General features: G+C 59.2%; 1 protein-coding gene across 2 annotated transcripts in view; it reads right to left on the bottom strand.

The window, feature by feature from the left end:
- STARD8 (StAR related lipid transfer domain containing 8) overlaps positions 1-11,179 on the bottom strand; it is a 41,393-nt gene extending 30,214 nt beyond the window's left edge. Inside the window, exons 1-2 of one of the 2 annotated variants that reach the window (XM_038164846.1) lie at positions 10,994-11,179; positions 8,742-8,775 (exon numbers count right to left, since the gene is read on the bottom strand). In XM_038164846.1, coding sequence (XP_038020774.1) covers positions 8,742-8,775; positions 10,994-11,038 — 79 coding nt within the window. In that variant the 5' untranslated portion in view covers positions 11,039-11,179. Of the gene's footprint in view, positions 1-4,240; positions 4,745-8,741; positions 8,776-10,993 lie in introns of those variants that run through there. The other variant, XM_038164844.1, reaches the window with a different exon arrangement.
- Positions 11,180-12,561: the final 1,382 nt, after the last annotated feature.

The following is a 12,561-nucleotide window of genomic DNA, read 5'->3' as shown; positions in this document are numbered from 1 at the left end:
TCCAAGGCCAGGTTGGATGGAGCTGGGAGCAACCTGGGCTAGTGGAAGGTGACCCTCCATGACAGAGGAGGGAATGAGATGAACTTTAAGGTCCCTTCCCACCCAAACCATTCTGATTCTGTGCCACACGTGGAACCCAGTGGAACCCTATGCTCTGTCCATGTCCTGCAGTGCCCCAGGCCCCCGTGCCCCCCCAGCTCAGCCATCCCTCTCCCTCCACTCCCAGACTGGCAGCAGCATCTGCAGGGCCTGGCCTGGCCCGTGGGGCTGCAGGATGGGGTCACCAACAGCTGCCACCTCCCCGCAGGGCTGAGCACACACAGGGATCCCTCAGGCTGTTCTCCCCACTAAGAGGAGCCCCAGGACAATTTCTGGACACACCTGGCTGTCCCCAGCTCTCCCTGTGGTCGGAGCCAGCAGATGGAGCAGCTGGGGTGGAAGCCACAGGGAGGCATTGAGAGGAGCAGGGGGGCTGCTCGCAAGGACTTGTGTCCCCAAAAATCCCCTTGCACTGCTCTGTAGTTACTATTCCAGCAGCACAGAGTGAGGAGGACCTTCTTCATGGCACACACACCTCCCAACCTGCCTCTGGACCACACCTCCTGTTACACCAGAGGGGCACAGCCACAGGTGATTTGCAAGAGGGAAAAACGGAATTGAAGGATGAAATTTTTGTGAGTAATGAGAGGTGAAAGGGCTGGAGGTCAGGAAGCACCAGCCCGAGCATGGAGGGAGAGGCAGAGGAGGCAGAGGGTGAGGTGGAGGCAGGCAGTGATCTGGGGTGGGATGACCAGAAAAGCAGGAGACCAGGTACATTGCAGGCATGCCTGAAACCACCTTTCCTCTGGAAATCGCTGCTTGGAGGGATGCCCAAGCTCCTAACACGGGAGAATCAAGTTTAAAAAACAGGATTTTTCCCCATTGTTTTCATAGTCTGAGAGGCACATCTCCTTCCTTCCTTCCCCAGCTCCTCACTCTCCTCCCACCAACCTCTGCCCCGCCGCAGCCCCCCCTGCCCTGGCTCTCCCCTCGGAGGGAAGGGACTCCAGCACAGGCTGCTCAATGCGCCTCTTGTTGGCTACAAACTCCTCCCGCAGCTTTGTGCGTGAGAGCCCCTGGCCAGCTGGACCCGAGGGGCGGGCAGGGGGTGGCAGGGGGTGACAGCAGGCAGCCGGAGCCCCCCGGGGTCAGCCCCGGCGCAGGGAGAAGCTGTTGATCGGGGGGGATCACTGGAAGGTCATTTAGGCTGCGAGCTCCCGCGGGCAGAGGAGGGGTCAGGGGGATGCGGGTGTCAGGACCCAGCCGAGCCTTGACCCCCGCAAGTCCCGACCCCGCCGGAGTCCGGCTCCCCGGCTCATGGGGAAGGGACAAAAAGGGACAGAGGGCGAGCAGAGGCTCTGGAAACAGAGCCTTGGGGTGCTGACTGCCTCCAAAGCCAGCGCCCCGGGGACAGCCGGGATGGTTGTTTCACCCGGCTGATCCCAGCACGGCGACTGCCCCTGGAAAAGCGCCGGGCTCGGAGGTTTCAGGCATTTCTCCGCTCGTTCCTTGCGTGAAGCAGGAACAAGGGAGGGTGTGGAGGCAGAGAGCAGGAAATCTGGCGGACACGCTGAGCTGGAAAGCGGCGGCGGGGGCAGAGCGGAGCAGCTCGGGGGTCCCAAAGCGCGACCCCCCCACGCCCCGCGGGACACGGCTCCCTCTGCTACCCCCGGCTAGTGGAACCCCCGGAAGAGTCACAGCAAGGAAACGGCGGAAAGGGACAAAAACCGACTCGGAATCCACGGGAAAAACACATTTGCTCCAGCTGGGAACCCCCCGCAGAAGGGGAACCCACGCAGCCCCCGGACACAGCCTGCTCCAGCACGCCACGGCCTTTTCACTGCTGCTCTTTACCAAAAACCCGAATAAACTGGGGAAAAAAGGTCACCGTTTTCTTTCAGGCATATAAATACAAACAGAGCCCAGAAAGGCACCCATAGGCGAAGGGGTCTGGGGCACGTGTGTCACACCCAGCTGCCAGGAGGCTCCTGCCCTGCTAATGCATTATCCATGGCTGTTTTTCCACTGCTGTAGAAGGAGAATGGAGAAACTCGTGTTATTTTCTCATGAAGGGTGCCACCCCCTGGCAGAGCTGGCCCAGCTGTACTGGCACCCTAGCCCACCTTGGGATGCCCCATTTATCTCTGTCCAGCCGCCCTAGTGCAGAATGCTTGTTGGCTTTTCCCAGTCCCCAGCCCTAAAAGCATCACCCAGGTGCTGCCACTGCAGCCCTTCCAACCACAGGGTACCCCCCAAATCCCACAAGGAGCCCCAGGCCCACAGGGCATCCCTAACAGCCCTGAAAACAGAAAATCTGCAGCACAGAGAGCCCAGAAAGCACCTTTGCCCATCCACCTGGAGCTTCCAGGACCACAGGGATGTTTCAGCACTGAGCCTCACACCAGCAGGAAGGGAGCAAACCAGCTCCAGCCAAGAGGAGGAGGATGGCTTCAATGCCGAGAATGACTTCAATGTCCTTCATGAGAGGGAAATCAGGGGAAAGAGGTCGACTGGCACACCCGAAATGGCAGCTGGAGCCGTGCTGCCAGCTGCAGGAACACAGCAGGCGGGATCTCAGCAGTGCCGAATTCCCTGGCTTCCAAAGGAGGAGGGCGAGAGGGAGGAAAAGAGAAGCTCACAGACACACACAACAGCATCATTCATGGAGCTGGGTTTGTGCAACAAGGGTCCTGTGTCTGGCTTGGAGCTCCGGGCAATTAAAACAGCAGCCACAGATCTGGGAGAAACAGCAGGAATTTATCCGAGGAATCCGGATTATGTGGCCACTGCTGAAGCAGAGCAGAAAGCCCCCAGCTCCTGGAGGGAAAAATGCTGGCAAGTGATGAGCAATCAGCTCCATTATCCAACTGTTGCTGCCTCACCCACCCGAGTCAGAGCCTCTTCTCCTCACATCAGGGGTGGGGGGATTATCACAGCTGCTCCTGCCCACCAAGGGGAGGGTGAGGACCCTGCTCCCCAGCCCTCACGGGGACCTGGCTGCAGCAGGCAGGGGCACGAGGGGCACGGTGCTGCAGGGCTGCTCAGGGGACACATGGCAAGTGGGCTGTGGTCCCAAAGATAAGGGAGAGCACTTTGTAAGTCTAAGAACGTGGTTTTCCATTCTGGTCCATCCTTGGAAGCGTGAGCAGGGTTACTGGCACGTGTGAAAATAAACGGGATGCTGAGCAATCTTGTGAAAATCTTCCTGGCAGGGCTGGCTCCTGGGAGCAACCACAGACTCTCCAGGAGACCCCAGAGAGGATCCGTGCTCTCTGCTCTCATGTGGATGATCCCAGAACAACCTCCTGTCCCCTGCAGTAGATCCTGCCCCCCCCTGATCCATGGGGCCAACAGCCCCTGGCTGCAACTTGCCACATGTGCCACTCTGAGCCAGGCAATGTCACTGGCACGAGGTCTGGCAATGGGAGATCTTTAGAGAACTCCACTTCCCCCTTGCCTACGACAAACTAAGCTTATTTTCTCATCCCTGAGGAATAACCCCTATCCAGCCAGCGTGATTCGGGCCATTCCTGAAGGGATCATTTGTCAGCAGAAAGAATGAGTCTCCAGGTGTGAGGTGGAATTGTTCACTAAGCAACACAGCCGATGGAGAAACCAGGCAGCAGCAGTTCCTCCTTCACACAACCCAAAATAAATGGCTTTCAAGATCATTACCCACACCCTGTTATCACAGGCATCTTTACAAGCCACATCAAACCAGTTTTAGCACCGGAGTTCCAAATGAACAAAAACTCTTTAAGCGTTTTCACAGCCTTGACAAGATGACTGATACAAGCATCATTAAAATGTTATCAAATACAAAATAATGCTCTTTCTTTGACGAACAGTGGAAGTTCTTTTCACCTGACCGACCCTCGGGCGGATGATTTGCTTTACCAGTCGGCTCGGAACAGTCTCCGCCTCGGCTTCGGGACCGGCATCACTCACACACCACAGACAGGCGGGCACGGGCCAGCACACCGCCAAAATCGCTCGGGTTTGGGCGGAAAGCAGAGCCCGCGCCCCGGTCCGTGCTCTGCCCTTTGCACCCACGGCACGGACACGCACGGAGGGGACACGCACCGAGCGCACCCTGCGCCAGCCCCGTCCCTCGCCCCGCCGCGCAGCGAACGCGGCGTCCCCGCACCGGGCTCGCCCCCGCAGCCCCGGGCTGGCCCCCGCAGCCCCGGCCCGCACTCACCTGCCCTCTCTCGCCGCCTCCCCCCGCACGGAGCCGCGGCCGCGGCGCGGCGGAGCCGCAGCCCCAGGGAGCGCCCGGAGCCCCAGCGCGGAGCCGCGACCCCGGCCCCGTCCCGGCGGCCCATCGCTGCTCCGGCGGGACGGGCGAGCGGCGGCTCCTCCCCCGCCGGGATGCCGGCACGGGACCGGGGCCGCTCCCGGGGAACGCCCGCTCCCCTTCCGCCCGTTCCCCGCAGCCCGGCCGCGCCTCCGGCCGAGGAAGCCGCTCGCCCCGCTGGATGCTCCCCGCGCCGGGTCCCGCAGCATCCCCGGGACGCGGCTCCCGGGAGCCCGCTCAGCCCCTTCGCCCGGGCTCGGGCATCGCCAGGGGCCAAGGTGAAGGTGATGCTGAGCCGCGTGTTCTACCTGCACCCTCCCAAAACTGAGTCACCCCCGCTCCGCTGCCACCCCGCGCCTGGGCGCGCTCGCCGCCGCCTCCGCTCCCGGGGGCGGGCGGATGTTCAAAGCCCTGCGGACGCGCCGGGCAGGGCTCAGGGGCTCTTCATTAGGAAGGGAAGGAATTAACGTGATCAGACTGGCCTGCCAACACCTCACACTGCTTTTTCCCCATCTGACCTCTCGGGCTTTGAAAACAAACTCCGTGAGCATCACACAGCCCCAGGAGGCTCCCACGGCCCCACGCCTGCTCCCTTTGCACCAGCTTTGCCCAGAAGGACTGAGGGGCTACTTCAGACACAAGGGTTACCTTCCTATGCATGTTAAGGCAGTTTGCATGTCAAAGTTCTGACCGAAGAAAACCATTGGCCAGCCAAACCTTTCCGCCAGCTTTCAGTGTATTCTCTCATGGTAATTGCAGGGAAATGACCACACTCAGAACTTCCCTCTCGCTCCTTTCAGTCTCATGCAAACCACCCGAGGATGCAGATAGAAATGTACTTTCCTGCCTGCAGTTACTTTCCAGTCAGTCTCAATCACTCCTTGCTGCCCTTGGGATAACTTGGCGACACTCTGGGCACGAGGTGGCTGAAGGGGCCTTTTCCCAACTCGTTCCCTGCACTTCCCACGTGCTCGGAAGCTCACCAACACAAAAAAACCTTCCCTCTGACCCAGGCTCTTCCTTTCTGGCCTTCAAAGAAAATCCCCCAACCTGTGAGCGGATCCTGCTGTCCAGAGGGGGGAATCTGTATTTTGTTAGCTACAGGAAATGGGAAAACTTCCAGCCCTGGAATTAAAGCCCAGAAGGAAGGAGCTGAGCTGGGGGAGGGGTCTCTGTCACTGCAACAGTCATCAGGGGGTCAGAGCTACAAAAATTTTACAGGCAGAGGGACACAAGAATGAGAACTGGTGACTCACCAGCCAATCCTGAACCCAGGAGGGCAGGGAAGAGGAAGAGGAAGGAGCAGCACAGAATCCCCTCATCACATGTCCCACCAAAACCACAAATAATCACATTCGGTTCAGCTTTTCTACTTCCCAGCGCTCTGCCCCATGCCCAGCCCCATGACTGCCTTTTCCACCATGTCACAGCAGCAGTTTCTCAAGGAGTTCCACAAGTGCCCAGAATGGGTCCCTGCTACCACGTCCAGCATCCCACTCACTCCATGGGTCCCCTCTGATCTCCCTGGCTCTGGTGCCACAGCCCGAGCATGGCCCCAGTGCCAAGAGCAGCAGCCCCTGCAGGCCCACAGATGCCAGGACCTGCCAGCCCCCAGCCCCTCTCCCTTCCAGCACATTGAATGACAAAGCCAGATCCCAGCCTCTGCTGCTCCCCCAAACCCTGGGAACCACAGTCACGGGCTCAGGTCAGGTGAGGAACAGGGCCTCGTGCTCAGGCCACAAACCCACCAAGCCAGTGCAGGAGATTTTTGTGCAAGGAGAGAAGAACAGCTCAGCTGTGACAACACATCAACAACAGCTAAATTTAGCGGGTTATTTTCGGTGATCCAGATGCTGAGTAAATACAACCTTATTATTTCACGCAGGGGCAAAAGTTCAGCCGAGTCCCTTGTGCTGCTTTTCCCTGTTAGTTCACCACATTCAGCCACAGGAGCCCACCCTGAAAATGCTGCAATGTCACCACTGTGACACCACTGTCTGGCCGTGCTGGCAGGAGCCACAAGCTCCATCCCTGTCCTTGAGCAGCAAGAGGAGCCACTGCTCCAGGACATGGGCAGAGCACCTCCCAATCCCTTTTGGAGGGGCCTGGTGCTGCTGTTAGTAGGAATTTATTCTGAGGATGCAGTTTTCAGGTGCGTGGCCAGGCTGTGAGCCTTTCCTTTCTTCAAGCTTTTCCTTTCTGCTCAGTCCAGAACAATACATGGGAAGTGAATGCTGGAGAGGAAACAGAGGGTTAGGAAATCCATGGAAACCTGACCCAGCTGGGATTGTTCCAGTGGTTCAGTCTGGGGCTGTGCAGGGGCTCTGTGTTCCCTGCAGGGTGGGCCAGGGAAGGCTTTGATGTGGGGCAGGGCAGCAGGAGGGAGAGCAGGGACACAGGAGTCCCCATGTGCTCCACAGCTGAAACATCATCTCCAAGAAGACAGATGAAATCCAAGTTGTTTTCCACCATAGGAGCTGCCGTGGCATACCCAGGTATTTTGATGACCTCATGCAGGGAAGGGGCTGTGGCAGCACAAGCACAGCTCCAAACAGGGGCTGGGAATGGGCCTGTCCATGCCTGGAAAGCAGCCCAGGCTGCCAGGTGTGCTGGAGAGCAGCAGTGCTCAAGGGGGAAAGTCAGAGGCAAGCTCTGGGAATTGATGGAAGAGACACTTTGCCAAGAGCTGCTGGGATAAAGCAGAACCATCTCCACCCTGCCTCGTGCCGCCGTCTTGGGAATTGAGATCCTCGTGCCACCCATCCAAGGAGACTGAAAATCATCCTAAGGGAAGGGAATGGTGCTCCCAAGCCCACAGCCTGAATGCCCCCTTTGTCCAAGCATCTTCTGGGGACAATGAGTGAAGAGGACAGCAGGCACCTGCCCTGGCCCCTTCCCAGTGGAGGGCACAACCCCCCTGCAGTGCCCTCCTGTCAGTGTAATCCATGGGAAAGGGAGAACTCCAGCCTGCCCCGGGCTGTGTGCTGCTGCAGGTCACAGTGACACCAGGAGCCACTATGGCCCCATCATCACATCAAACCCCAAAGTGAGAAACTCTGCAGCTGCTCAGGACACGAGGCTCCTGCTGCTCCTGCCCCCAGAGCCCATGGCCATCCAGCATCCCTCCAGCAGCCAGAGCTGGGACAGTGACATGTGACAGGCAGGTGTCAGCTGGGGTCAGGTGAGTGTCACTGAGCCTTCATCAGGAGAGACCTGCATTCTACAGGCAGTTTTAACCAAGGGGAAAAAAAAACCTAAAAACATTTTCTGCCCCAAAATCCCAGTCACAGTATGATCCATAGGAGCTTTCCCTGCCCCTTCCCTTCCACAGGGCTCTTTAACTCTTGACTTTTATGTTCTTAATCTCTGCCATGCGAGGGCCAGAGACCACCCAAGATACCTCTGGGGCTCTCTCACAAAGCACCTTTTGTTACCCAGAGCTCTCCTGTGCTCTGGGCTCTCACTGGCCAGACTCAGAGCTCACTTCACCCTTACATGAAAACAAGAGCCCCTCAGTGCATCACTCTTTGGGCAGGGAACTGCCTGGAGATCCCCAGGCACATCCCATGGGTTTCCCTTTCCATGGTGCCAGGGCTCCAGCCAGGAGTGTGGGCAGCCCCACTGCCTCCACCTCTGACACCAGAGCCACCATCCACCATATCCAAAGCAGCAGAGCCACCCCAGCTCCAGGTCCCTGGATAGCTTTGGATACCCACCAGAGCCATGGCCATGGGACACCCTGTGTAGGATGGGACAGGTTTGACTCTGGGGGTGTCACTGCACAAAGACCAACATGGCACCACCAGCAGGATGATGAAAGGCTCCTCTGCCCCTCTGCCACAGCCCATCCCTATCCCTGGATCCTGGTCCTGCTGGCACACACCCTTCTCCACCTCCTCCTCTTCTCCCAGAGACCCCCACCAGCCTCCCCAGCACCCACAAACCCCTCATTGCAGGGCAACCCCATCCCCAGCCTGTGCCCCCACCTTGCAGAGGTCTGGTCAGGGCAGCAGCGGCCGTGCACAATCCCCAGGATCAGCCTGCAGCTGCACTGCCGGTCCCTGCTGCCCCACACTCATGGTGAGACACCCCAGGCACACAAAGCTGAGGGGCTCTGAGCCAGGGGTGCCCTTCCTGCCCATGGCACTGCAGTGCCAAGGCTCTGGAGCTCCCCTGGGATTGTCTGCTGAGCACAAAGCCGCTCACCACAAAGACAAGAGGACCTGAAAAGGAACCAAGGTCCCTTTGCAAATATATTCACTTGAAAATAAGAGTTTTGGGGGAAAATCACACTGCTGGCAGAAGAACCCAGCAAGGGGACAATCCCCTTCCCATAATCCCTGCTCACCTGCCCTTGTTTAACAGCAAGGGCACTCCTGCCCCAAAGATTATTGCTGCAGCTTACCTGCATCTTTTTTATCTTCTAACAAGGTGAATTTCTGTGAAAAGAAAGAAAGAAAGAAAAAAAAAAAAACAGAAATCATTTTTTTAATCATTTTGATTCTCACATTTGTGGAACGCTGCCCCTCACATCTGGGCTGGGTCCCTGCTGCAGCCTCCCCTGTGCCCAGAAGTGACCTGAGAGCAGCAGAGCTGACCCGGAGCTGGAACAAGCCGTAATGCTTGGGGCCCTGGCAAGGGCTTCTCCCAAGGGCATCACCCCACTGGTTGTAAAACACCACAGTCACCCCCAAGAGCCCTGAGCACCGGGAAAGATGGTGTGCTCAGCTGGCACCCAGCAGCCTGGCTCCAGAGGGAAGCCACGACAAACGGGATTCAGAGCAGCAGGGCCCCGCAGCACCTGGGACACAGCAGCACTTTGCAGGGTGGAGGAGCACAGAAGGTCCCCATTCCTGGTCCCAAGGTGAGCCCAGAGCCCGGGAGGCTCCCCAGTCCCTCCCTGGGTGCAGACTGAGCCCCTGCAGCGCCGCTGCCCCTCGAACAGCCCGGAGGTGCCGTGGGATCAGCGCAGGAATGCACCGCAGAATGAGCCCGGCTTTCCCACGGACCCCCGGGACCCCTCTTCCTGCCGGGGCAGCAGGGCTGAGCACGGCCCAGGGAAGCCAGGCTTAACCATGTCCCTGCTGCTGTGCTCCCCGCAGCACTGCCTGCCCGAGGGGTGCCATCACCAGGGCTGGACCTCACAGCGTGCCCCTGTCCACGGGGGAGGTCACCCAGCTCCTCTGGATCCTTTGGCATTGCCCAATCTGTTCCCACACCTTCCTTTTCCCATGAAATCTTCCACCAGCCACAGATCCACCTCATTTAGCCTGGAAAGCTTTAATCCCACAGACAGAGCCCAGCACGTTTCTCCCTGTTCAAGAAATTCCTCAGCAAGGAAGGTGAGAATTCCTCGCCTGTCTGTGGCGAGCAGCTGAGCAGCGCTGGCATGGGGAGGAGAGTGGGTCCAGGCTGAAGCAAAGGCTGAGCCCTACAGGAGGCCACTGCTGTCCACTGAAGGCAACCAGGAGGGTGGTGCCCTGGCCAGCTGGGCCACCAGACCCCACGTTGGGCCAAAGAGATGGGCTGAAGGCAGGGGACTGCTGGGGGCTTCTAAGGAGGCTGAAACCCGTGGGCACCAGAGTCCATGCAGGCCAGGCTGGAGCCATCCCAAGCTGCAGCTGTGCCAGTGGTCATGCAGGACCCGGTGTCCCTGTCCATGCCACCACCATGGCAGTGCCAGCACGCAGCACACAGGGACAAACAGGGTTAATGAGGACAGCTAAGCTCTCCAGAGACAGCGGGGACGAGACAGCAGGGACAAGACAGCCACTAATATTACCAATGAATTTCACAAATGTCATTTTTAGACTCAACTATTTTAAGCATTGCACTGAAAGCCCGGGGGGACAGCGTGCATTCCACATCCATTTCACCACAGCAGATCCACTCGCCCAGCACAGCCCGGTGTACAGCACTGTCTGAAAAAGGGATTTTAATGCTTTTCCCAATCTGAAACTCCCAAAATTCACACTAACTATAACTCCACAACCTTCCCAGCTCACCTCCCACCACACTGCATAGGCTGGGACACAATAAACCAACAGTGATCAGGAGCAGGCAGGAAGAGTTATTTGTTATTGAGGTGACAGATGAAGAATTAAACCCTAAAGAAAAATCTCAGATGTCACGCCATGAGAACTGCTGCTGCAGGAAATGAAAAACTGGGGGCCCTTGGCCTTGCTGCTCCTTTGTCATCCTGCTCACAGCTGACCCTCCAGCTCGGCCACGGTCCCACAGCCACGCCACGGGTGACCTGAGCCTCTGCGTTGGGAAGGATGTCCCAGCCCGGCCACACCACGCAAGCAGGCATGGCAGGACCCTCCTCGGGGGGCTGAGGGTGCACACACACGCACAAAAACACACACAGACAACAGACACACAGACACACGCACACAGCCCCCTGCCCGCCCCGGGCCGCCGCTGCCGGGACACGGTGACCCAGGAAAGGGCAGCGGGCGAGCTCAGGGCACGGGGACCAGCGCACCTACACACGGCCCAGCCAAAATTAAAACCTCTCCCGTGCGCGACACCCCCCGGAGCAGACGTCGACACCGCGACCAAGCCGAGCCCCGCCGGGACGCGTCCCCAGCGCCCCTTCCCGAGTCCCAACCCCGAGCGCGTCGGGACGGACCCCGCGGGGCAGCGCTCCCTCACCTTGGCTCTTTTGAAGCAAGCCCAGAAGAAGTCCAGCAATGGCATGATGTGCCGGGGGGCCCGGCAGACCCCCCTAGAGCACGGTGCTGCCGCCGGCAGCGGGGAGAGCCCCCCCCGGCAGCCCCATGGCAGCGCTGCGGCGGCGGAGCCGGCGGAGCCCGGTGCGGGCAGCGCGGAGGGAGGAGCGGCAGGCGGCGGCGGAGGCGGGCCAGCATTCAAACCCTGCACCGTTACTCAGTTGGTCGGGAACGGGCTTGGACGCGATTGAAATTCCCTGAAGATTGCGAGTTTTAAACAGCTCCAGGCTTTCCTTCCTGCCTGCAGCGCACCGAGCTGCTCCCATTCCCAGGCAGTGGGAAAGGGCGAGGGGTGACCGACACTCCAGAGAGGGAGAAGGGGGATTTTGGCTGTCAAAGGCACATGTAGGACGCTAGAAACCCAAACCCTGGACGGTTCAGATTGTCACTTTGGTCATGTCTGAGCTGGCTGGCAGCTCCCGGCACTCTCCTCTGCAGGCACAAGGTGTGCCCAGCCCTGGTGCCATCCCTGGGTGCCCAGGTGCTGCTGGCCTCACCACGGGCACAGCAAAGCAGCGTCACCCAGGGCCAGCCTGCTGGTGGGATCCCCCCTCAGCCATCAAATGTGTCTGAGCCCTTCACTCCAGCTAGTCACAGCTCCTTATTTGCCTCCTGCAAACATCATCACAAGCACCACAATAAAAGGTCACATCACAAACATTTGTGCCAGCCCCCCACTCTCAGCCCCTCGGGCCAGGATTCTTCCTGCAGGCACATAAGAACACCCTACAAACTGGTGATGTGTGTCAGCAGTTGAGAAGGAGCAAGGGCAAGCAGATCCACAGTGATGTCTGGGCTCGGCCCTGCTCCCACAGGACCCTTGGTGGCTGTCACCCACCCTGGACTGGCATCAGGCTCTCCAGTTGCCCATCTCGGGCTGGTGTCAGCTCCACTCTGACAGGACCTGCAGGCAGGAACACGAGCCAGAGCACAATGGTCCTGCTCAGGATGTGACACGTCTGTGCCCAACCCCCAGCAGCTGGTGCCTGTGGCAGCTGTGTCCAGTGCCACGTGTCAGGGCAGGCCAGCACGGGGTGTGGGGCCCCAAAGCATAAGGGAGACAGGGCAAGCACAAAAAGCACAGAAAGCCACGGCACAGCCGTGTCAGATGCATCTGCCTGGGGAGGATGGCATGAGGCACTGCCAGCATCCAGCATCCAGCAGACCTGAGCAGCACCAGGGCCCTGGACTGGCAGCAGGGCCCTGGTGGCCGTGGCACAGCCCTGCCGTGGCCCCGGCAGCAGCTCACAGGAGCAGCAGTGCCGGCGCCGGCTGCAGCTGCCTCCTTCCATCTCCCCCTCACTCATTCCTCAGCGGGCTCTGGCACCGCTCCCAGCCTTGGCACCAGCTGCAGCTCCTCACCCTGTCCCCTGCATTGCTGGTGTTACTGGGCCAGTAATGTCCCCAGCAGAGCTAGGGACACCAAGGCAACGCAAGCTTTGTACACCAATCTCTTTTCTCCTCCCTTAAAAACCCAGGGTTGGGCAGACA

The sequence above is a fragment of the Motacilla alba genome, chromosome 4A (assembly GCF_015832195.1).
Source record: "Motacilla alba alba isolate MOTALB_02 chromosome 4A, Motacilla_alba_V1.0_pri, whole genome shotgun sequence".
NCBI classification, from domain to species: Eukaryota; Metazoa; Chordata; class Aves; order Passeriformes; family Motacillidae; genus Motacilla; species Motacilla alba.
This window is presented reverse-complemented; position numbering and strand designations above follow the sequence as displayed.